At 42.5% G+C, this 23,932-nt stretch overlaps 1 protein-coding gene across 2 annotated transcripts in view; it reads left to right on the top strand.

Annotated features, from left to right (window-relative positions):
• Nucleotides 1–11,917, top strand: part of MRPL22 (mitochondrial ribosomal protein L22) — a 13,778-nt gene extending 1,861 nt beyond the window's left edge. Inside the window, exons 3-8 of one of the 2 annotated variants that reach the window (XR_011905166.1) lie at nucleotides 125–260; nucleotides 2,148–2,213; nucleotides 2,664–2,741; nucleotides 3,520–3,589; nucleotides 3,974–6,904; nucleotides 9,153–11,917. Coding sequence is in view for 1 of the 2 variants with exons in the window: in XM_072347887.1 (XP_072203988.1) it covers nucleotides 125–260; nucleotides 2,148–2,213; nucleotides 2,664–2,741; nucleotides 3,520–3,589; nucleotides 3,974–4,185 (562 nt within the window). In the remaining variant the exon portion in view is untranslated. Of the gene's footprint in view, nucleotides 1–124; nucleotides 261–2,147; nucleotides 2,214–2,663; nucleotides 2,742–3,519; nucleotides 3,590–3,973 lie in introns of both variants that reach the window. The other variant, XM_072347887.1, reaches the window with a different exon arrangement.
• The last annotated feature ends 12,015 nt before the right edge of the window (nucleotides 11,918–23,932 follow it).

Raw genomic sequence — 23,932 nt, forward strand, 5'->3', positions numbered from 1 at the left:
TAAAAGTAGTCACATGTTTCAGTTCTCTTTATGAAGGTAAGCAGGTTCATAATTGTTTCAGATAGTCTGGACAGGGGCAAAGAACTTTAATGTTCACAGCAGTGACTGTGGTGTTGTCTTGCAGGTGGTTTGCAGCTGGCAGTGTTTTCCCGCTGTCATGCATCCACACAAGTACATTCCTACAGAAACTTGGGAAGTGGGAGAAAAAGAACAGGATTGTGTACCCTCCTCAGCTGCCTGGAGAGCCTCGCAGACCAGCTGTAAGCACACACCTGCATGTTTCTTTACATGTTTGTGTTCTGCAGTTTCAAAGCAGGTTGTCTCTGGATGACTCCACAAGGCACGAGTCTGGTTGTTTCCTTGTTGATTATTTAAGATTTTTATCCTGTTTCACATATTGAAATTGTAGGAGTTAACATCACTTTGGCTGTTCTCTGTTTCTAACTGAATTGGAACCTGGAGCTGCTCTGTGGCTCAATGTGCTGCAAACTGCAAAGGTGCCATCCTCTGCTTGTAGAATTCTCTGAACTACGAAGTGATGAAAGTTATCAAGAATGTGTCCTTATACACTCGTGCTGTTCATACAGCAGTAGGTAACTAGCAAAGAAGACAGCTGGGTTGTTTCTTTGCATACAACTATAAATGTAACTTTCATTTAGCAGTGGAAATAATGGTGTCTCTTTGAAAAGCATGCACTCTATTTAAATTTCTTGATTTTTCTGCTTTATAGGAGTCTTAGGTCTCATACTCTGTTGCCTCTCTCTTAATGGCTGTTCATAGGTTGCCTGCTCTCATAATGGTTGCTTCATTTGTTTGACATGGGTGAGAGATTGTAAAGTTGTGTGGGGACACACAAAGGAGTCAGGTGAAGAATGTGATGGCAGAAGTCTCCTTTCCTTAAGAAATCATTTTGTAAACGTCGTGCTGTGAAATTGTTATTCAGTCTGTTGCACAATAACTTGTGTTTACTAAACCATAAATTGAAGCAAAGAGCCTAAAATCAATGAAGGCCTGATAGCCATTCCAGACAAGCTTTGCAGAAGTCAGTTTAAGTAACACAATTGTTTTTAAAAGGTAGGCATAACAGATGATACTAGTTTTGATGACAGCAAGTTCATGCATGCTTCTCCCTGTCGCCTCTTCTTGATCATTTTATAACTGGGAAGTACAGATAGGTGCAAATAGAAGCAAGTTTTTGTTAATTTGAGTCATTTGTGGACATTGAAGTGTTGTCTTTGGTCACTGAAGGGAGTAATCAATACTGTATTCTCTACATCTCAACCTGAGAAAATTTTAGGTGAATTTTTCAGTATTTCCTCATTCTTAAAAACTGATTGGATTTTCATTGTTTTAATAGTACACGGGCAGTGATGTTTTGTGTCCTCTGTTAGAGGTGCTGCTCAGGAAAGTAAATTATTTGCATCTCACAAGAATCTTTTTTTTTCTCGATATGCTTTTGTGAGCAATTAGCATCCATCACCTCTATCAATACTGTGGCCTAGAATTAGAAATACATGCTGTGTAGTGTGCTGACATGTGCAATATATACATGAACATAGAGTTACCAACCAGCTCGCTTAAATCAATTCTTTTCCTGTTTGTAAAAGATTCTGCGTCCTTCAGATTTGTATCGATGTTCAATTTTACTAGCTGCTTTTGCTCTCTTGGTTTAGTTATAATGTTAAATGGCCCTTTGGAGACACCTCGTCATGCCAGTCAAACTCAAAACCCTCCTCAGTTCTGAAGAGCTAATTAAATTCATTGGTGTCGAATTGCTATCCCAGCAAGTTGCTGTGACAGCACAGTAATACCTTTAAGACTGAATGGGCATGTGAGTCTTTAGAATGCTTCAAAAGGTGGGGAGGATGGAAAAGAGAAGATTACAGAAAAAAATAGACTGTGGTTTTCAGGATCTCTGCTTATAAACTAATTTAATTCTTAGGAGATTGTATTAAGGTTTACTGTTATTATACAGAATTAGAGTTTACAGTTAAAATGGCAACAGTATGTTTGACTTGGCGCATATGAGTATGAGTATTATGGAGAGCTGCTCTTCTATTCCTTGAAATAATGTGCATTGCAGAGCAGATGTGAGCTTCATTTTGTTCCTACAGCAAAATTACTCATCCTCTCTTTTATGCACCTAGGAAATATATCACTGTCGGAGGGAAATAAAATACAGCAAAGATAAGATGTGGTATCTGGCAAAACTGGTAAGCAAAAGTGCTTATTTGTTCTGAATTTTAGAACAAAATTTAATTGTTGTATTTGCTTTAACAGTTCAGCTCAACCTGAGTGTAGTCAGTATCTTTATGATAGAGGACTGAGGATGCAGTTGTGCAGCAGGCAGTTATTTGTAGTTTGATTTAGCCACTTAATCTTAGTACGCTCTCAAATGCGTACCCAGGGATCTCTGGAGCAGAGTCATGTGCCGTTCTTTCACTTTGAGAAATAAAGTTAAAAAGAAAAAAAGTTGAATAATTTATCAGTCAGCATTTAGCTGAGAAGAGCTGAACGTATGATATTGCACTGAAGATATGTCAGTTAAGGAAGCTGGAGTCTTCCTGTTTGTTCTTTGTAACGACAAAATAATTTAAAGACTGTCTTCTGAAGAAGAGAAGTATTTGTAATGATACGAGTTAACTTTAACGCTTTAATTGCAGATTAAAGGAATGTCCATTGATCAAGCTCTTGCTCAGCTGGAATTTAACGATAAAAAGGGAGCGAAGGTGATCAAAGAGGTATGCAGAAGTACTCTCTAACAAACCCAGTTTCAAGAAAGCTTTCCAAATATCTGATGATGTTGATTTTAAATGTTCCTGGTAAGCCTGTGAGAACCCATTCAGACCACATTCTTTTAGCAATCATGTAATGTTGTGATGTAAGAATACACGGAAGTAGCTTGTGCTGAATGTTCTAAATGTTTGATGATAGCAAACAACATGTGGGTACCTTTGCTGTAGCAATCTTTGGTTTTAAGATCATGGTAAATAATGCAGAATCTCTCATAAATAGCTGCTCTGTCAACGTGCTTCATTCCTTCAAAATCATAAATGATGAGGAATATCATCAGGGGAAGGGATTGAGCTCTGTTAAAGCACAGAAATATTTCATATGCAGTATATTGTTGGGAGTATCAAATTGTTCGCTTGGCCAAAGCATTGGTTTCTGGCGTATTTGTGACTGATTAGCATTAAGTTTTAGCTCAAAAACATTGAGTGGCGTAAGTTGATTTCTACCCATGTCCGTTTCTAGTCTGTTATCAAACCAATTGAAGACTCATTCACTGACAGCTGCTGGTGGGAGCCATCTAACCCAAAAATGTAATGAGGTTGACCTGAAGTTTCCTAGTTTGTGTGCAGAGAACATAATTATATAAGTCTGTTTTTAATTATTTTGATGTCTCTGAGGTACTTTTCTGTAATTGACTTAAACTTACAAATTTCTTCATCTTATCCAGAGATAGGAAATAATATTGCTTCAATTCCTGCTTAGTGCTTCCATTTCTTTTTGTAACAGGTTCTCTTAGAGGCTCAGGAAATGGCAGTAAGAAATCACAACGTGGAGTTCAAATCCAATTTATATATAGGTAATTCTTTTTTGTTGTTGTTTTAGTGCAGAAAAATGTCATCCTGCTCCATGAGAAGTTTATCCTTTGTAAGACTTTGTTACCTCAAATTGGCAGAAATGGATGAAATGCAATTCTTAGTAAATATCTTCAGCAAAATATTAAAGATATACTTTCTAAATTCACCGTTTTGGTGCTTCTGAAGTGTTAGTTTAACTCCGGGGTTTCTTCTGTAGCAATAATCTGCTGAATGTTGAGGAAGATGGAGGAGAAGGGAATCATTAATTGAATTAACTTCTCAGTTGTAATCATGGGAAAACCCACTGGTAAAACAGTGTTCCAGATGCATAGCAGTTTATTCTGAGACTGACTGGTCTTCTTTCCTCCCTACCTTTTTTTCTTCAGCTGAGTCTCTGGCAGGCAAAGGTCACTATACAAAACGGATCCGTTTCCATGGGAAAGGCATGTTTGGCATCATGAAAATCGTCACGTGCCACTACTTTGTGAAGTTGGTGGAAGGTCCTCCTCCTCTTCCAGAACCACGAAAGACTGGTTTTGACCAAGCTAAAGAATACGTGCAACAGCTGCGCAATAGAACCCTTGTTCATACACTGTGATGGACTTGTGGGACTGTATAGGTACTTCTTGTTTGACAAAGTAGTTATGTAAAATAATAAAAGCATTTTTTAGGTTTATTTTTGTTGCTGCTGGAGCTGGATGATGCATCAATGATTGTAGATTTATTCGTCAAGCCTAAGGTGTGCAGGAATGTTGGAAGAGCAGCAACAGATGCTACTTTCTGAGTTACTTGGACTACAGCTTTCAACTTCTCTGGGCCATCAAACCTAGAGGAAAGAGTGCACTTAAAACTTGTTGGGAATTTTGTCTTGCAGTTCATGCAACTCTTTGTTACGTACATTCAGGTCCTTTATTGTACAAGTGTACAATTGGCAGTCAGTTTGTGGGGTCAGGAGTTGGAGTAAATTTGCCAGAATTGGACACCTGAAAGTAGCTACAACAGTGTAACATAACTGGCATCAATCTTGGATTATCAGGCATCAATTAATGATTTCTTTATCTGGGATGTAATGCTACCTCCTTACTGTCTCTGTTGTGCTCCATAGGCGCTTTGTCTGGGGGTGGGGAGTGGAAAAATCCGAGTTGAGATTGTGGCAGTGTCAGTAGGTGGCATTGTTTAGTTTGTCAGGGAGGGACCTGGTAGTGAAAACTTGCAGTGCGTTGAAACCGTTCTTAATTCTGACCATGGCATTAATAGTCTGGATATGTGTGTGGAGTTCATGCTGTTCTCTGTGGAAACTCAGTGTGAGTATTGAAGGGCGAACTAATTACACTGTCTGGGAGCAAATCACTTTTGTAATGTTGAGGGGAGTAAAATAATGTATGGATTTAATGTGAAATGGCTTGTTGCATGCATGAACCAGACTTCCAGTTCTCTGAAAAAAAATACATATATATCCTATTTTTATTATTACTTTAATGCAGAGGGGAAAAGTGGTGAAAAGGACCTCACCCTGTCATGTTTTCATCCAGTTGGCCAGAGATCATGGACATTGGCATAAAAGACCTACTGCTGCTTGTTTATGAAGATGTCTGATATTTAGACCCTTCCATTCTGAGAGCATTAGGATGGATTAGATTGCTTACCTCATTTGGTTCTTTTTACCACACTGATTGAAATGTGACAACTTTTCTTGACTTTAATTTCATCAGTGCTTAAATGATGATAATGGGACAGTTCGTAAGGAAACAAATTATCTTGCTGTCCTACTGGAGGTGGCATACAACTATTTCTTTTGGCTTCCAAAGAAATCCTAGAGTGTTAGGGGATAGTGAAGTTACACATGTACATACATGGTGCTTATTTGCCCTCTGTTCTTCCATGGTGTGCTTGCAGATGCAGTACTTGTTCTGATGGAGGGTTGTAAGTGATCTGGGCAAAGATAACCGAATTGCAAGATAATCCATACTTAACGACAGCACTCATGATTTAAGTGCAAAACCTGACTTCCAGATAACTTATCCCAGTACCTCTTTCAGGAGAAAGCTGTAGATTTCCCTTCAAATCCCCTTTGGACCTCCAGACAAGATTGTATCATTGCTCTTGTTTTCTCTGAAAACTGGAAGAGGAGTGAGAATGTGGCTGATGTCTTTTCCACCTTCGTGATGCAGCTGGTGGCACTGACACTTCTTTAAATGGCCTTCAGTCAAAAGGCAAGATGCTTGTGTTCTGTGGCATATAACATGTAGTGGACCTTTATGGTACTGGCCAAGGAAGATCCACATCCTTGGCTATAACAGTACATTGGGAGGTCTGATGAGATACAGAGCTTAAACTGACTTGATTCCTCCCATTTGCTTATAGGAGGGTGGAAGTGTCTGAAGTGATTTATGGAGCCTGTTTGGATCTTGATCTCGGTACAATCCTAGTGATAAAGCTTTATACTGCCAAGTTCTAAATATAAAATAAAATTGCTTTTTATTTATTCTGCTGCGCTTTCATGCTAATTAGTACATCTACACTTGTGAGATGGATTCAGAAGGAAAGTACTGTTAATTGCAACAAGTCTTTTGTGGAAGATGATTGTTTATCCCTGCGACCTCCAATAAAAGAACATTCTTAAATGAGCTGTCACCAGACAGGAGGGGAGAGGCACCTAGGCCTCTACTTGATGCTAATTTTATTAATAGCATCTGGGGCACTGTAAACTCACCACTTGTGTACCTGTGTGCTGATGTTACAGAAACTGCAGAAGGAGCAAGTATGCGTGAAGGTGTAGTAAAGCTTCAGGGAAATGTGAAGAGAGCAGAACTGTGAGCTGTGCTCAGCAATGTGAGATTTAATTGATGAAAGCTTGAAAACCTGCTGCTGGGCTTGTTCGTAAACATTTTGAAGTCCTCGCTGAGAAAGTCAAGGTACTTCTGCCAACTCGATGTCTTGCTGGATGTGTTGTGAATTTTTGTTGTTTCTTCCTTTTTTAGAGCTCTATGGCAATTACTGAGGAGATCATTAATGAATCTTCCTTAAATCTACCCTTTGGATGTAGTGTTCATGAGCGTTCTGCAAAACATGGAAGATGAATCTAAACATGATTAAACAATGACCTGTAGTGGCTGGGATGGTACGTGGCACAGACCAGCCTGGTGCTTCAGCTGTGCTGCAGCACCTGGAATAAACTTGACAAGACCAAGGTCATACAGCATAAAGCTTCTGATTAACTCTGCCTGCACAAATATGGGAGCTGTGTAAGAGTACCGCCTCCTCTGCATCCAGATGCTTGGAAAGTCCTTCACTCAACTGGAGCAAATAACTAATAGGTATTGTTCTTTGCTTTCTGTCAGTCCCCATGAAAGCCCACTGATGGGATGCTGGAAGGTCATTTGCAAACAGAGTTCTCCTCTAAATAGGAATAAGGTTACTCCTAATATCTTCAATGAACCGTGTAAACAAAGTGTGACAGTCTTCACTGTATGATCTGTAGTTCTCTTGAAAATGCCCCTATTCCTAGCTTTCTAAAGAACAAGTATTTTGCTGAATGACAGCTATTCAGCTGCACCTCAGCCATGTCATTTAAAATAATTACTAATTAAACAAAAGAAGAGACTGTAACGGTGCTAATAATCACATGAGTTACTGTTTGCTGGAGCCTCACCTGGGGAAAATAACTTGCAAGGAGGGGAAAGTTGCAGGAGCTGTTGTCAGGAACTGACTTTTGAGTAGTTAGACTGAAGTAAGGAACAAGGGATCTCTCGGGAGCAGACAGCAAATGCAGAGCTAATTTTATATTTGCTCTATCAACTCTCGTTTCAAGGAAGTTCTGTGCTAGTACAGAGGGCAGCCTGCCATTGAACAGAGCAAGCCAAGGAGAGTAACTTTACATCAGGCAAATTATGCATCCATCTCAGATTATTAACTGAGGAAATGAATCTGGAAGTGTGTGATGTGCTTGAAGAGCTGAGTGTTCTTGCACCTAAAGACAAAATGTGGGTCAGAGCTTTACTACCACATGTAGGTGATATTTCTGTGTATTGCTTAATTATACAACCATCAAGTTTTGCATGATAGAGTTAATTTCGTCATATATTAAACTAAATTCACTTCTTTCTTTTTTCCCTTTCACCAAAAATAATGAATTGCAGCCTTAAGGAAATGTGAGCAGAGCTCAGCCTCAAATCGCACTCTGTTGCTGTAATCCTTTGTTCTATGGTGCGGTGCTATGGAGAAATGGTTGATTATCATGTTGTAGCTGTTGCTGTCAGGATCACCCTGTGGAGCTTCTTTTTGGCAGAATGAACAAGCCCAACTTCAGCCTTCTTGAAAAATCCAGTTCTCCAGGCCTTGTGCTGTACACTTTCTAGTTTTTTTCCCCTCTCTGTTGCTCTGGGGAACCTGAAACCAAATTAGATGTTCTAGGTGCACCTCTGCCAGCACTGACTGGAGGGGAATATCTCCCTTCTGTCTGCTGGCCGTGCTTCTAATAGAGCCAAGTATGCAGGTTGTATCTGTGAGTGTGTTGTTGGCTCGCATTCAGCCTGATGCTCATGTAACTCCCAGGTCCTTTTTAGATCGCTCGTCAAAATTGCAGCAGGTACCTTTGACACTTGTGTTCCAGCTCTCATTGCTTTTCTATATACGCTAGTGCAGACTTCTTCACCACCAAGAAATGATTCTGCTGTGTGGGTGATGGTCTTTCTTTCTTCCCCAGTATGAGAGCTGTAGTACTGCATTCTGGCTTCTGTTATTAATCAAACTCCTAGGCAAACTAAAAGTGGAATAAACGCATTTATACGTGTTGTTGTGGTTGAACTCCATCAGTGTATGCAGCTCAGAGGCAATGAAATGTGTCTTCATCTCTCCTGTCGATTATCTTCTTAAGAGGAAGACAAACACAGGTCCTTACTGTATGCTAGCCATGTAAATTAAAGCTTTAATTAAAAGAAAACAGAGTGGACTGTGAGGTGTGCTGCACTGGGCCATTAAAAGATTGCTGCTCAGGACTAGCTCTTTTAAATGTCCTCAGCACCTCGCCTGAGTTTTTCCTGCTTAAAATTCCCAATGGTGCATTAAGATGAACTCAGTAGTTAGTAAATTTTCCCCTGTGTGGTTTACAAGCTCAAGGTTATGGGCTAGAACAAGTAGTGTCATGCTATAAATCAGGTGTAATGGAACAGCTTGAGAGTGAACACAGAAGTCCTGTTTCCCCTTGTGCAGTGTGTCCTAAAATTCCAAAGGTAGAGTTGGCACAAAACCCTCTGAATGGCTAATTATGTTATTAATAACGAGCCTCATCCTACTAACCTCTCTATTCTGAACTGAAGAGTACTGGAAAGCTCTTACAAGGCTGCAAATCAGAAATGAAGCTTTCCAGGGAAGGAGGCGGCAGCTGAACTCCACTGTGGTGCAGCATGGATGATGGGACCTCTGCCTCTCAGTAGGTCTCCTTCCAGCAAATAGATGTTTTTTGCCAATGTGCTTTGTCATAACTTAGATGGCTTTAGTTTTTAGCTCTTCCTTATGGTTTCCATTATAAAAACATCCATTTCTGTTTCTTTTTCTTTCTTTCAGGCCTGGAATGTGTCTCTAGTTCAGTGAATCTGGGTGTTGATCTGTCTTTAAACAAGAACCTGCCTGCACAGTGGTGAAAGCAGCCATGAGTTAGGCAGCCCTCCAGCAGGACTGGGCTCAGGGCTTGGCTCAGGTCAGTGTTGTGTCTGAAGGCCTTCTGGATGGGTTCATATTCTGTCAGCTCAGAGCACAAGCAGCAATAACCTGTGGCCCTCTGTGCCATGACGGAGAAACAGTGAAACTATAGCACAGTTATTGCAAGAAAAGGACAAACTGTAAACGTTGAACCTCGAGCTGGAAAGGTTCGGTCACTGGAGATGATCTCAACGTTGTGCTTAGATAACAGCAGCAGCAGAACTCTATTGCAATGGTAGACCTGTACCTATGCTGGAGCCACGTTCTGTCTGCACTGCCCACTGGGGAAGCATCCCAAGATCTTGGTTTGCAGGAACCTTTTGAAAATAACACTTGCTAAGTTTTTATCTTGCCTGCGGCCATTGGTGTTATATCAATGTAGAACTGTGGATGAAGACAAATGGCACCTTCTTGACTGAGAAATGTGAGTGTGAAACAGCTGGATTTGCAGTGTGATGCAGTTATGTCTCTTATATACAAAACTACATTGAAACTTCTATTGGAGATCATAACAATGTTGTGTAAACTATTGGCTAAATAGATACAAACGTCCACATTTGTCTCTAGTGTGCTGCATTTCAAAGCAGAGAATCCCATCCATTCTCATCAAGGAGAAGATGCTCTTAGTTTTTATTTTCCTGTTATTGCCTGTCTCTTGCTTTGCTCACTGCTTTTGTGGGATAGGTGCTTGGAAAGCAATTCCTATTCATCCCTCCACCTGTTCTCGTTCTGGCTGTGTCTGTTGTTTGAAAGGTTTTCAGGGTCTGTGCTGGGAATGCATTTCTTCTCCTTGTATTTTGAGAGATTTATTTATTTTACCAAGCTCGTGGTGGATTTGTTAGTCTGATAATCTGTCAGTAATTCAGGCAGTCATTTCTGCTCCTGGTCAGCATGAGGGAATTTTGTTCATTTAACAGTTTGGCTTTTGGATCAGATAGCCATTGGAGGCAAATCCTGCAGTGTTCTGAGTGCTCTGAACACCACTGGAACTGGGAGCATCCTTAAGGACTGTGCTCTTAGCTGCTTTCTTTACACGTGGAGCATATGAATAAGTTACTGTGCAGTGCACGTCTTTCCTTGCTAGACCATATCCTTTAATATGATTTCCCTCTGATAAGTGAGACTTCGTGATGAAATTTTCGCAATGACTGCTTATGTTCATTTAACCCCTTTTGGGTTTCTTGCTAGTTCTTTTCTGTGCTCATCTCCTTTCATGTGAAACAAAAGCATTCTTCCTTCTTCAAGGACTGCTGCATTAACTTGGTTGGAAAATAGGGTATGCATAATAAATGCTTTCATAAAGTGACATTCTTAAAAGTAGGCTTGAGATGTTATGTTTGGGGCCAAAATTCTAGGTTTCACATGGCTGATAATACATTTTCCCAATGCGTTGCCTGGCATAGCAGGGGAGTAGGGATGCTGATCCGGTGGTGCATCATACACCTACAAGGTGAAATGCAGCAGCAGCCCCAGCAGTACATAGTTCCTTGGCACAGCCTTGGCTTTGGCAGGCCAGCCCTCATGGCACCGATGTCTTGTGGCAACTGTGCAAAGCAGACGACTCATTATTTTTCTAATGATTGCTTCTCGGTGCTCTCCTCCTTCATCTGCCCTAGAAAGGAGAACTTTTCCCCCCATATCGTATCCTGCTGGATAACAGCATGAATGGATTCTTGCTGTAGAAATGGGGTAATGCCACAGTATGGGCTGTATGTAACTACATTCCTTCTCTAAGTTTCCTCCTTCTATAAACTTTAATTGTAGACCCTGTCTGTGATCTTCAAATATGGTCCTTCTCTGTCAGTTTAAAAAGGGAGAAGACTAATTGAAGGCTATCCTCTAACTCACCACTGTTGTCAGCTATGGAATCCAATATAGCACTTTCATCTACTGACAGTGATGTAGTGGTTATTAAATGCAATAGAAATCATTCAGACCCCTTTTCATTAAAACTTCACTCATGTCTGGCTTTCTGTGTTCTTGGAAAAGAGCTGGGTGGAAATACAGAACTAGAGAATTGCAACCCTGTATTGTTTTCTGAGGGTGAGGGCGTTCAAGTACTAGGAACAGGTATTTGTATTTGAAGCAAAGGATCGATGTGTTGTCTTTTTCCTGAGACACTGGGGAGCTGCTCCACCCCAGCTTGGCAGAGGGCTAATGAGCAATGATTCTAATGGATTAAACCGCATAGAAATGTCATCTTTTGGGTCCCCATCATGGAATAAAGCACCAAACATTTGAGAGAGAACCATCGCTTCAGGTTTAAGATGTGCCAGAAAATAAAGTATGGAAAAAAAGTGTCAGAGCCCTCCTATAAGCCAGCTTGTTTGAATCCAAACATAAAATATTAATTGAAACCAACCATTCAAAACTTGATGTTCCCTCTTTGCCCCAGAAGTGGTCTGCTGATAAGAAAGAAATTAAAAATGCAGAGTTTTTGAATAGCAAAAATGCTGCGTATTTCAAATGAAGTTGGTGTTTTATGTGTAACATTGTGGACTAAAGAAAAATAACATTAAGTGCACATAAAAATGATTACTGTAAATGGCGAAGACATCAAAGTTTGGCATCAAAGTTAAATGAAAGCACTTGAAAGTCTGTTTGTTTGATCTGTACATTAAAAAAAGCTTAAAAAGAAGCCAGTGCTTTTTGGGTTGTTTTTTTTTTCAGCTGGCACTGGGTAGCCAGTTCAGATTCCGCTGCATCTTTGGGATTCCCAAACTAGGTTAGATCCAAGCGGACTCGTTACTTTGGTTGGTGATTTCTTCTTCTTCTTCTTCTCCTTTTGCATTTTCCTGGTACAGTTTCACACCAGGACACCAGGAAAAGTGAGTTGGAAGAAGCCACGTGCCACAGGTTGCTGTAAGTGCCTTCAAATTAGTCTGAAGAGTGATACTGAAATAAAAGTCTCTTTCCTCTTCTAGAACAAGATCTACCAAAATCAAAGGAAACTGAATTCTTTGCAACAAACACCTTCAAGAAGGTTAACTGGAGTAAACTTGATGGTGTTTTACCACCAAAGATCTACTCCTGGCTTGGCAAGGATGGGAGAATGTTAATTTCTGTCGGCTAAGGATCTGCTAAAGAACCGGGACCTGTTAATGCTCAAGTAATTTCAGTTCTCTTTTAGGGAAGAAAATAACAACAACATCAAAAGCTTGAAAAGTGGAATCTGTAAGAAGAAATTGAACTGTGCTTCTTTAGGGCCTTTCACCACAGACCTCTCCATGCTTTGACAGCATTAAATCTTATTGGAAAACTGCACGGCACAGAAGAATTACTCTGGACTCGAGGAGTTCTTTTGGTACAGTGCAAATGTGAGGCCTTCATCTACAGGGAGCCAAACCTCGGCTCATTTAGTTTGGGATCTGAAAGTTGTAAGCAACAAGAAGTAAAACTTTGAATAGAACACGTTGGCCTCTGAGACCTCTGCTTAGTGGCCCAAAACTTTTGGGATCAACAAACACTGAAGGCTTAAGGGTGTGTGATAGTAGATGTGTTTATTGTAGATGCTACTTAACAATGTCTGGTTTATTTTAGCTTTGCATAGGCTACTGTATTCTCTATTGTTTCCTCTTGGTGATAAACTGAACTTCATGTGGGTCTGAAAGCATCCCAAGAGGGCTAAAGAGGCTCCTCCAGGAGTGCAATAAAACTGTTTTCCTATGAATCCAAGAGAGCTCTTGAAATATTCTGATTTCAGTCCCTGCTGTTACTTTCCATGGATTCTGGGATGAGCTGGTTGCTGCGTATAGCTTTTTTTACATACACATTTTGGTTTGAACCCAATTAAAAGCAGAATCTTTGCTTAAAACAAAGGCGAGGGGAGCAGCAGGGAAGGCTTTGATGCACATGAACCAAACAACAAAACCAGGAAAGCTGAATGTTTGTTCTTCATACATATTCTTAGAGACAATTATTGTTATTTCATTCCTAAAAACTGCCCGTTCCAAGAGGAAATGATTGTATTCCAATAAGTACCGTTTATTAAACTTCTGGGAACTGAAGCTGAATATGAATTATTAAAATGTCTTTGAGGTGCCGAGTTGTTTTTCTTTTTGGAAGGTGTCTGTGGAGAAATAGGAACAACAGGAGAACATGCAGCAAAGGAGGAGATGCAAAGGGTAAGGAAGGAACTGGATCAAAGCCCCAGTCCTGTGTAATGTGTGAGGGGGGCCTTGTCCTGGGGGCTGAGAAAGGATCTGGACTGCCCAGAGAACCAGTTTTTCATCAGCTGATGGAAGGTTGTGATATAACTTTCCCTTGAGAAAGAAAGGGACGCTTGGGGGGGAAGGAGAATGCCAGGTGTGCAAAAACAATGGCAAAGTACGTGGTCTACTCCATGACTTGAAAGTACTGAAGGGATTTCGGCAGGGAAGTACGAGCTGAGCAAGGGAGGTCTGGAGAACTTGATGGATTCTGTATTGTTAAAGGTTAATGGTTTATCACTTAAAATGTTACAGAAAATGCAATGTTTAGGTGATGGCTTTCTGGCAGAAAGTGCAAGTGAAGATGTTCCCTATATTTGCTCTAAGCTTTTGACTTTGTCACTGTGGGAAATTCACTGTAAAGAAAGAGAAAAGGAAAGAGAGGATGTGAAGTTGTGTTGTGAGCTGTTTGTTTGCTCAGCGTGGTTTACTACAGAAAGGAAGAGAGAAACTTCTAGGAGTTCAGGAGAGCAGGGATCCTATCAGCCCCTGAAGGAGTAGTGGTGAGGTCCAGAAAAGAGGCCTTATCATGGACCTGGTGCAGGAAAACTTCCAGCTGGAGTTTTTCTTCTCCTGCAGCGTGATCTCCATCAGTTACTCTATACAAACCAATAGGAAACTAAAGTACATTTTCTCTTCTTGTGCTGATGTGTGTGAATTCTGGACAACTATCAGACCTAAACAGCCCGAATGGGTGACCCAGCTGATTTCAGTGGGACATCTTATGTGCTAAGAAGAAGTTCACCTCATCTGCACAGCACCCATGCAACTGCGTCCTTTATTTTCCTCTGATTCCTGGGAGTTTGTACAGCTTTATCCAAGAGAACTATCAAGTCAAACAGCATTTCTTTAAACACGACCAGCTGCTAGGTACAGCCACATGTACACTTTTCATTGCTGGGTATTTGTGTAAGGTGGTGTATGCATCCGTGCCATTTTAACTGAGCTCCCTGCTGTGCTGTCTTGCTTTTGCTGGTCTCCCCATAGAGAACCGTGTTTTGCCCGAGTGATGTCTGCACGTTACTGTTTTCTTCCTTGCACTCATATTCTTAACATTTATAATTTAAACGTCTTCAAAAAGAATTGACAGTTGCCTTCTCCAAAGTAAAGGACAAAATGACTTGTGTTAATTATTCTTTCTCACTTACTCGCTTACCAGGGCATATATTATTCCGAGGCTTTTAGTGCCTTGAGCCAAAAAGGGTCATTACAGCAAGCAGCATAATGACCTGACCAAAAAATATAAGAGGGAACGAATGAGTCCTTCTCTGTTGAACTCTCTGAAGTCATTAATGGATGCCTTGGGAATTCTATGGAGCAACAGCTCAGAAAGTAAACAGAATTGTTCAGCGTTGGATATCACTCTTGTGACATCTATGCTATTACAAAGATTTACAGCTGGAATAATTCGATCTAGGTTTTTCTCTTTCCCCCATTGACTCACATGTTGGAAGGCAGTCAGACCCTGAGAGTTGAGTTTTGCATAATTGAAGCACCAGCACATATTAAATGGAACGACTAATGGGGATGAAGCTTTCCCCTTCCTTCCAGTCTGGGTTATCAATTATGAATTAGCAGCAATCTGAGATCAAAGGGGTTCCGTTTTTTGGGTTTTTTTTTTTTGCAGCTGAATTTGAAGATTTTGGAACTGAACAGATGAAGTTAATGACTCATTCCAGGAATGCAGAGACAGGAGTTAACTGACAAGGGTGGAGTGAAGGGTTTGCTTTAATGCGTGTTTCTTGGACACCTTCTCAAATGTAAAACGGGACACAGATCAAGTTCCTCATGTAACAGAGTGCCGTTAGGACCTCGTGCCCTTTGTGGGGCATGACAGATGCCAATCTGATCTGTGATGTTCATCCTACTACTGTATATGACATAGATAATGAGAAGTACTGTGGAAGTGCATTAGGGTTATCACTGTATTAGTTGCACAGCTTTTCTTTGCCTTAACACCAGTTCATGGCTGCGGAGAAAACGCATCTCTCCAGCAAGAACAATCTGACATGTGCTTAACATGAAAGACCTAGAGGGTTTTAACTTACAAACTGCTACGGCTTCACGGAGGGAAACTCAAAGAGCAGCCCAAGGCAGAGGGTAGCTACGTGCTCCTTGAATGGGAACTGCTGAGTCATGGCCTGATTGAGCAGCTGGGAAAGGACCCGGTCGGCCCTGGGAGCACAGGTGGAGGCCATTCAGTTGTGCGGCCAGAAGGGGTGGAGCCTGGCTGCACTTCTCAGACCCCCCATTGAAGGGCTGGTTGCTGCTGGGGAAGGAGCTGCTTCTGGAAGTCTCTCTTTTGTGAAGCTTTTTGCCTGCGAAGCTGGAATCTTCTCATACAGGTGAGTGATCTTCTTCCCTTCCTTTGTAGCACCTTTTTATTGTGCTGGTCCTTCTGTCATCACACCTTTGTTGTAGCACCTTTCCCACTGATTTGTCCGATTGCTGCGCTCTCCCGAGCAGCAAACAGTAAAGCACTGTAGGATTGAAGGTAGTAGATCTCACCACAAAGATCTCACAAGCCCAAGGGAACAAATAATAACCTTAGACCCGCAATGCTTTCTGCAAGTGCATAAATACTTGCCAAAACAGGCACGTGCTAATTGTTTTAAAGGCTTTTTTCATCGAAACACTCTGGTGTTGTATAATGGGCACCACGTTGAGCCCACCCAGGTGCTTGTGATTAGGGGCTGAGGTGCTGGGTTAGCTCAGCAGAGTGGGGGCACTCTGTGGGGGGTGGGAAGCACAGGTGGTGCTTGGGATCACATGGGGAGGATGCAGGTGTGTGCTGGGGCTCACAGGGAGAAGAAGGCAGACATGGGGCTTCTTTGCAGTTAGAGGAAAGGAATTTCTTCACCCCAGGGCTCGAATGCATCGGGAGACTTTGCTGCTGCGATAATGGTGAGTGGCTGGTGTGATGACCTGAGGAGGGTATTTAGGGGGCAGAGACAGGCTGGATGAGAAGGGTGGACTAAGACCAGCCTTGGGGGGTTGCAGAGGCTGTGGGGGGTTTGCGGGGGAAGGGTGCTGGATTCATTGCCTGCCATATCCCAGGCCTCTCTGACCTGGCACTGTGGCTCACTGGCTGCTTCTGTTGGAGAAACACAGCAGAAAAACTCTGCTTTTTTTCTTGTACTTCTAATATTTTTTATTTCTTTTGGCCTCAAAGTCATCATTTTTAATAGGATTTTAGATAAATTTCATGGTTTGTATTACTTATTTTGCTTGTGTAATGGCTTGCAAGTAGGATTTTAGATTAATTTAATTCTAATTGTTTCTTATTTTGTTTGGATGATGCCTTGTAGTAAGACTTTTGAAATTAATGTGACCCTGTAACTAAATTATAATGCAGTAATTATGAAAGTAATGAATTTATTATCACAATTATTGTGAGAATAAGTAAAAAGGAGATTCTAATGACCTGAGTCTCCCTTGCCTTTGCTGATATATCAAAAGAAAACATGGCCTGAAGTATTATGTCTTATAATCAAACAGTTTAATGTTTGGGGTAGGTCATTAGAAGCTCACACTCACCTGGGATGTCAGGAGTATTTCTGTTATGGAACCAAACCCCTGTTGTAACCAGGCTGAGTGCAGGGGCCAAAGTAACACAACCAGCTTCAGATCTTATTCAGGAGTTGTTATTGGTTTTCTTTCGCTTGGTGACTTCAAACACTTTCTTGAGGCTTCATCATGAAGTATGTTTAAATGTTGCTTTCATTTGATCAGGTTCTGATTTGGGGGAAATATGGGACCATGTTTCCTGTTGCTCTGAGTTGCACGAAGCTCTACTTTATTAACCTGTTCTTGTAATGATAAACACCCAGGGTTGAGACTATCTTCCTCTACAAAGCAGCAAGGAGTCTATTTAAGATACTGTTTCAGGGTGGTTTGCTTGTTTTGCTTGAGTTGATGTGGATTTGTTTGTAAGTTGTTGCTGGCGTTTCTCCAAGAGGTTCTGTAATTCCTAATGGTGTTTTTATTTGGGTAAACCTGAACCTGTTTGAGAGATACATGAGAAGGCATCATAGAATCATAGTGTGGTTGTGTTCAAGGGACCTAAGAGCCCATTCAGTCCCAACCCCTGCCATGTGCAGGATCAGTTCCCACAAGCTCAGGCTGCATAGGGCCTCATCTATGGCCTGGGCACCTCCAGGAATGGGGCACCCCCACCTCTGGGCAGCAGTGCCAGCATCTCACCACCCTCTGAGTAAAGAATTTCCTCTTAACATCTTACCTAAATCTCTTCTCTTCCAGTTTAAAGCTGTTCCCCCTTGTCCTGTCACTGCACTCCTTAATGGAGGCCCTCCCCAGTTTTCTTGTAGGCTTACTTTGTGTACTGGAAGGACGGAAACCTAAGTTGACCTTGGTGTGGTCTGTCAGAAAACAATACTATTATAGGGAAAATACATGGATGAAAGACTGCATTCTTGTTTAAAATGCTGGGGTAAAATTGTCCTGATGACTGCTTTCAAATCACAGTGTGAGATTCCTTTCTCTGAAGGCTTTTCTTGTGGATGCAGAACTATTCCTGAAGGATTCAATATTATTCTGTCTGGAAAGGGATGCTGACTGGTGCACTGAACGTGACAATAATATCTCTTATGTTGATGTGTTGTTATGGTTTGTCTGCTCCAGAAGTGGGTAGCTCTGACCTCTTTCCTTGTGTGGAGGCAGGTTCAGTTCTTTTTGTCTTGAATCAACCTGAGGAATAGTGCATCCTGCAGGCACGGATGTTGGGAGTAGCTCAGGAAAACACATCCTTGCAATGCACTCAGCTGGGCTGTCATGTTTGTTGGGTTGGGGAGCTAAAGCCCATACTGTCTCTCTACCATCTCTAAAGCTCTGTGCCCTATGGGCTTTCCACTCATGCTGTCAGACCACGCAGTGATACCATTCCCTGGAGCATGCCAGCAATGTGAGCAGGTCCCATCCCCTGTGCCTGCCGTTTGTTTTATTTGGTGTGTTGTTAACCTTTACTTGCAGCACTTATTTACTTTGGGTTTTAATAGTATGATAAGGTCACAACAAATTTAGTGGGAGGCATTTTAAGCACTTAGGGTAATAAATCACAGTGTACATCACCCTTATGGGTTTAATCCAGAACCAAAGAAATCCAATTTGGTCCATAATATGAAGGCCAAATAAAGCTAGGTATCACAGTGAGAAAGCTTTGACATATTGCTCTGCAAGAACCTATACACTTCTCCTCTATGAATTAGTGGGTATTTTGCAGAGCTGACAAATAGCTGATATTCTTGGAACTGGTCCTGTTTTATGACTTTTTTCCCCCTCTCTTCCTCTTCTTCCATTCCAGCCTTCTGAAAATCCAAAGGGGGGAGGGAGAGGGATGGACCATGGAGGGATGCAGACTCCTTTCTAGTGTGGATTTTAAAGCACTGGAGGTGTGGGCAGATCTTGCAAGTGCTGAACTTGCTGGTAGTGCATAAACCCCTGAAACCTTGGGGACTTGTCTCTGCAGGAGTGAGTTCTTATCTATGCCTTTATACACCACATGCTTTTTCTTAGGCAAGATGATCTTTGCAGGTGTAGGATCAAACCAGCCTGCAGGTCACCTGGAGAGCTGCAGAATCCCAGTGACCAGAATGAATGGCTTTGAGCTCCACTCAGGACCTGTAGATAAAGCACAAGGGAATGTGTCATGGGCCACTAAACTGCGCTGGGCAGGAAATGGGCTCGATAACCTGGCATATATATCCTGCTTTAATTCTGGTTGGTTTATGGCCCCTGCAGTATCCCAGGAGCCCTGTCGGCTGCCTGACCTTACCCCTGCCTTTAGTCCAGCAAAATTGAAAGGGTGTTTGAGGGGGGAAGGAAGGGGGAGGAATGCATTACTGCAAGCAGTGCTGTTGGACTCTTGAGCTCTTTAAGTGACCCAAAAGAAGACAGATTTTGCTGATGTGTAAAGCCTGGCAATCAGCTGGGTTCTGCCAGGCAGGGCCGTGCCGTGCTCTGTTGGATGCTCACTGAAAGAGCCTTCTCAAGGGAGAGAGTGAGAAGCAGCAAGAGCTCATCAGAATCAGGATACATCAGTTTTTTTAAGGTAAATAAAATGTTTCTATGGAGGAATAGAGGGACTGCATGAATGTGTGTGCGATGTGGGTAGGGCAGACTTTGCTTTCACCACCATGGGGGTGTTGTGGGTTCACATAACTGTGGCTTACTGTACCGTTTTAACTTTGACTCTTCAACTTTCTGATAACTGTAGCTGCTAGAAACCTTTGTTTGCTTGTAAAGGCCTGAGCTTCCTACCTTCATCTGTGTGGCTGGATTGGGACTATGTCAGTGTCAGGCTGAGGGGTAACCCGAACTTTAATCATGACTTATCCCAGGGCTTACATTTAATAGTGCAGCTTTAGATTACTGGGACTGAGACTGCCCAAGAGATGCACAACTGATGCACAGGCCCTGGGCAGGCAGAGGGAGAACCTGATGGCAGAACCTGTAACAGCAGCCAGTCCCTGCTGTGACCCATGAGAAACAAGTGGTGAAGGTGTGAACAGGCTGGATGTGTAATGGCTGCAGGTGGGAAATCAAAGCAACAGAGTTCCTGGGAAAAGGAGCACTATTCTCTAAGCAGTGCCTCCACCTGAAGCCTTGCAGCCACCCTTATGTGTCACTGACAGAAGGTGACAGCTCCAGAGCACACTGCATGCAGAGCAGTCTCAGCCACTCTTCACTGCCCAACCATCCTGATCATCCTCTTTGATTTTCTTGCTAACTGCATCCATAGCTCTTGCTCTACTGCAAACCCGCTAATTAATGCACAGCCATGTTGTAAAGTGGAGCTGCAGTTCCAACATACCTAATCCTAAAAGAGGCATTTCTTCAAAAAAAAAGGTTCTTTTCCCTGGGAAATGTGCTTTGATTTGCGGAACAGCAAATGTATTCATTGAACTGAGCTATTCATGTGGCAGGTCACTATTTCGCCCTTTTTCGTGTAGTGAAAATTTACTTTTTTAATAGGTTTACTGCTTTTTGGTTATTCACCTCCAAAGGACTGACTTGAGTGCTGCAGCTCTGATCTGGAGTGCAGAAAATTAATTCTTTTTATGGTACTCTATTCCTTTCACAAGTCCTCATTTTAAGTGCAGCTCAACTGTATTGCAAATAACAGTATGTGGTCCTAGAGGGAGTAGCGAGGCTCTAATTTAATCGTGTACTGGAGGCCTTATAATGTCAGCACAGCAGCGTGCAGCTCTTCTCTTTGAGCCCTCTGTGCCTCAGTGGGAGCTGAGGTGATGGCAGCGAGGTACTGACCACAGTGTTCTCCCAGATGGTGGCCCACCGATGGCTCTCCCCGTGACAGAAGGCCTCACCTTCAAGGTGACTTTAATAATTGCAGCCATTATTATCTCTTAATCATGGGGATGGTGAGAAGTTATTGGCAACTGTGTGGCCCTGGTTTCGTGAGGAACAGGCAGCCGCCATCTGTGAAATTAAGTACATTCCATCAAAAAATTAATTTAATTAGCCCCGATTCCATAAGTAATACAAGTAGAGCTCCCCGGTGCCTCCCAGGAGAAGATTGTTCTAAGTCGAGTGTACCAGGAGACTGTATTTGGAAGCGAGTCAATTATTAGTTTAATTCAGTCATTAATTTAATTTTAGAGAAGCAGAAATGCCAACCAGTGGGGAGGTGGCCATGGTCTGCAGCATGCGTGGGCTCTGGCTCCACTGGCATGAGGACATGCGGACCATACTGGCCATGGTTGGACCACCTGAAGCTGAAAGTCAGCCTTGCTTTGTTCTCCCTGTGCTTTTCCAGGTGTGTTCTGTTTTATTCTGCTCTCAGCACAAGAGCATTTGAGGGCCACAACATCTTCCTTTGTTGCGGCCGAGCTGTAGCCTGAGCTCGGGTAGCATGGAGAGATTGGGGCCAGGCATTGGCCAGGGCTCCTAGACTGCAGCTTGCTAATCAGCCACGGAAGAGAAGCAGTGGTGATGCTTGAATTAGAGTCTGATAGTAGATAGTTTGACTACAGCCCTAAGCACTGCCATGAAATGCATTAAGTGACCTGTCACATGTGGTTTGCTGTTTTGCTCATCCTCTGCCCTGCAGAGATCTGTGCACACGCTGACTTTCTTGCAGGGACAGGAATTCTTAAAACAAGCACACACCCATCTCTGCTGGAGCAAGCAAACAGGTGTAGAGATGGATGCTTTGTACACCATGGATACTTCATTGATCCTAGTTGGTTATGCGTGTCTCTGCAGTACAACAACAGTCTGGCAGGTGAAAAATGTAGCTAATTGTTTGATAGCGATATAAGTATTTTAACCTGTGAAATACAAGAAGAAGAAGAGGCCTTGTTCGGTGTAATTGTCAAATGCTTGTGCTGAGAGGGTTCTCCTTCGTGGTTGGTGGCCCTGGGTTTACTGGTGATTCTCATAGAGAAAGCCTGTACTGTTCTGCTTAGAGACTTTTTGGTACAGAAACTTTGAAGTGAGTAACCTCTGTGGGCCAGCGCCTCAGTGCAGGCTTGAAGTGGAATAAAACAGGAGCGCACGGAGGTAAATATTCAGTGCTGTATGCAGGGAGTTCAGCCATCCATGATCACTGCTAATAGTAATGACAGTCATGAGTGTACATCCTCGTACATCAGGTTGCAAAATCAGCCCCTTGGTGCCACTGGAGAGTCTCTTATGGCTCCCTCTTCCCTTTCTGCCATCAGCCAGAGCAGCTGCCTCTCCTCCAGAGCCCACCATGGGATCTGCTCTGCCACTCTCATGTAGCAGGTCTCATTATCCAGGGTATTCCATTAGGATTTACCTTAGAGAGAATCTAAATAACTCTGCCAAGACACAGTCATATAAAATCAGTGTAATTCCAAACAAACAAGAAAAAGCCCCAGCTTTTGAGGTGATTCTTATTTCTCTACTACCCAGTATGCAGGGTGAGGCCCTGCTGAATTTGCTTGTGACATCTGCATGTGTCCTAGATGACCACTTCTGCAGCTGCAGTTCCTGCTCATTATTTGGTTACCTACCTGTGGTTTGGTCACTTCAATAGCAGGAACTGCTGAGCACTGCCAGGCTAATCTGGCACCTGCTTCATTAGCAACACAAGTGGTGTCTATCAAATGGTCTGCTACAGCCAGGGCTGTCTGGGGCATTTCCAGCATTATCCAGGCTTTCCCCTCTTGTGGCTGATTGGCTTGGTTGAGGTGCTTTGTTTCCTCCAGGTCCCATTGTATCCTTTGGATGAAGTGGTCAGCAGGTGAGTTCTTGGGCCATCATGGGCAGGTGACCAATTGCATACAGCCATGACGTACGTGCTGACTTATGTTGCAATTGCTGTTTGCTGAAATCATAGTCCTTTCATTCCAAAGAACTTCCTGCAGGCCCTGAATTATGTTCTTATTTTTAGGCCTGTTAGGGAAGCGCAAACAGCTCATGGTTTGTCTTCTGGGAGGTTCCAGGATTGGGCAAAAAGCCCTCTGCCAGCCTTGAAAAGGGCTGCGTAAAATGAGTTGCGTGCTGCTTCTGCATGATGCTGGGCTCAGTGTGGTCTCCTTTCTCAATCTGTTGAGCTTCACCATCTGAATCTGGATGGCTTCTTGTCTCCGCCAAGTATCTGTTATCATTCATAGCGCATTCATACCATTACTCACTGTGCCCATGTAACATCAACCAGTGGCACTCAGTGACTTCTCACCCAAGAGTGGGTGATTGTTGTGTAGGGGAGGATGCTGAACTGAGTATGGATGGTAGAAGAGCCCACTCCTAGTTAAGCTTTAACTGTGCTGAGAAGTCACAGGTTTGACTGAATCTGGACCACAGGCATGATCCAGTTTATTCTCTGAGCTTTTGATGCTGATGTGTTGTTCAGTTTGGCTCCAGATGTGCTGGGGCAGCTCAAGAAGTGACAGCTGCCTGTAAGGGTCTGTGGCAGTGGGAAGGGATTTCTGCTGTTGGGACGTTCAGGCCAGCTTCACAACAATGGGGGTAAATCCTCTCTGGTGCAATGTGCTCAGTGCATTGATGATGCACCAGGAAGGGATCTGACCCCGGCTGCAGTTTTCTTGCCCACTTAAGCATGTTTACTTCTCTTTGCCAAAAAAAATGGTGCGTGAAAATTGCTTTTATTATCAGAAAAAGAAGTTTGCAATGCAACCTGTCTCCTTGGGTGCGCTAATTCTATTTTACAAAGAAAGAACATATTGTTTTAATTAATCATATGAAAGCAAAATTAACATGATTATGTGAAAGGTGCTGTAAATCATTCTGATTCACATCGTTGAACAAAGAGCGCTTCGTTATTCCAGAGTTGTTAAAGATTTTATCTACCCAAGTGAAAATTCAATTAGCACAACCCAGCCTCGTATAAAAGTAAGGATTCTGACTGCGGGAAAAACTTTGTGTGTGAATGTTACCTTGTGCCACTTTGATAAATTACTGTAATTAACTGTA

Source organism: Excalfactoria chinensis, chromosome 13, assembly GCF_039878825.1.
Source record: "Excalfactoria chinensis isolate bCotChi1 chromosome 13, bCotChi1.hap2, whole genome shotgun sequence".
NCBI lineage: Eukaryota > Metazoa > Chordata > Aves > Galliformes > Phasianidae > Excalfactoria > Excalfactoria chinensis.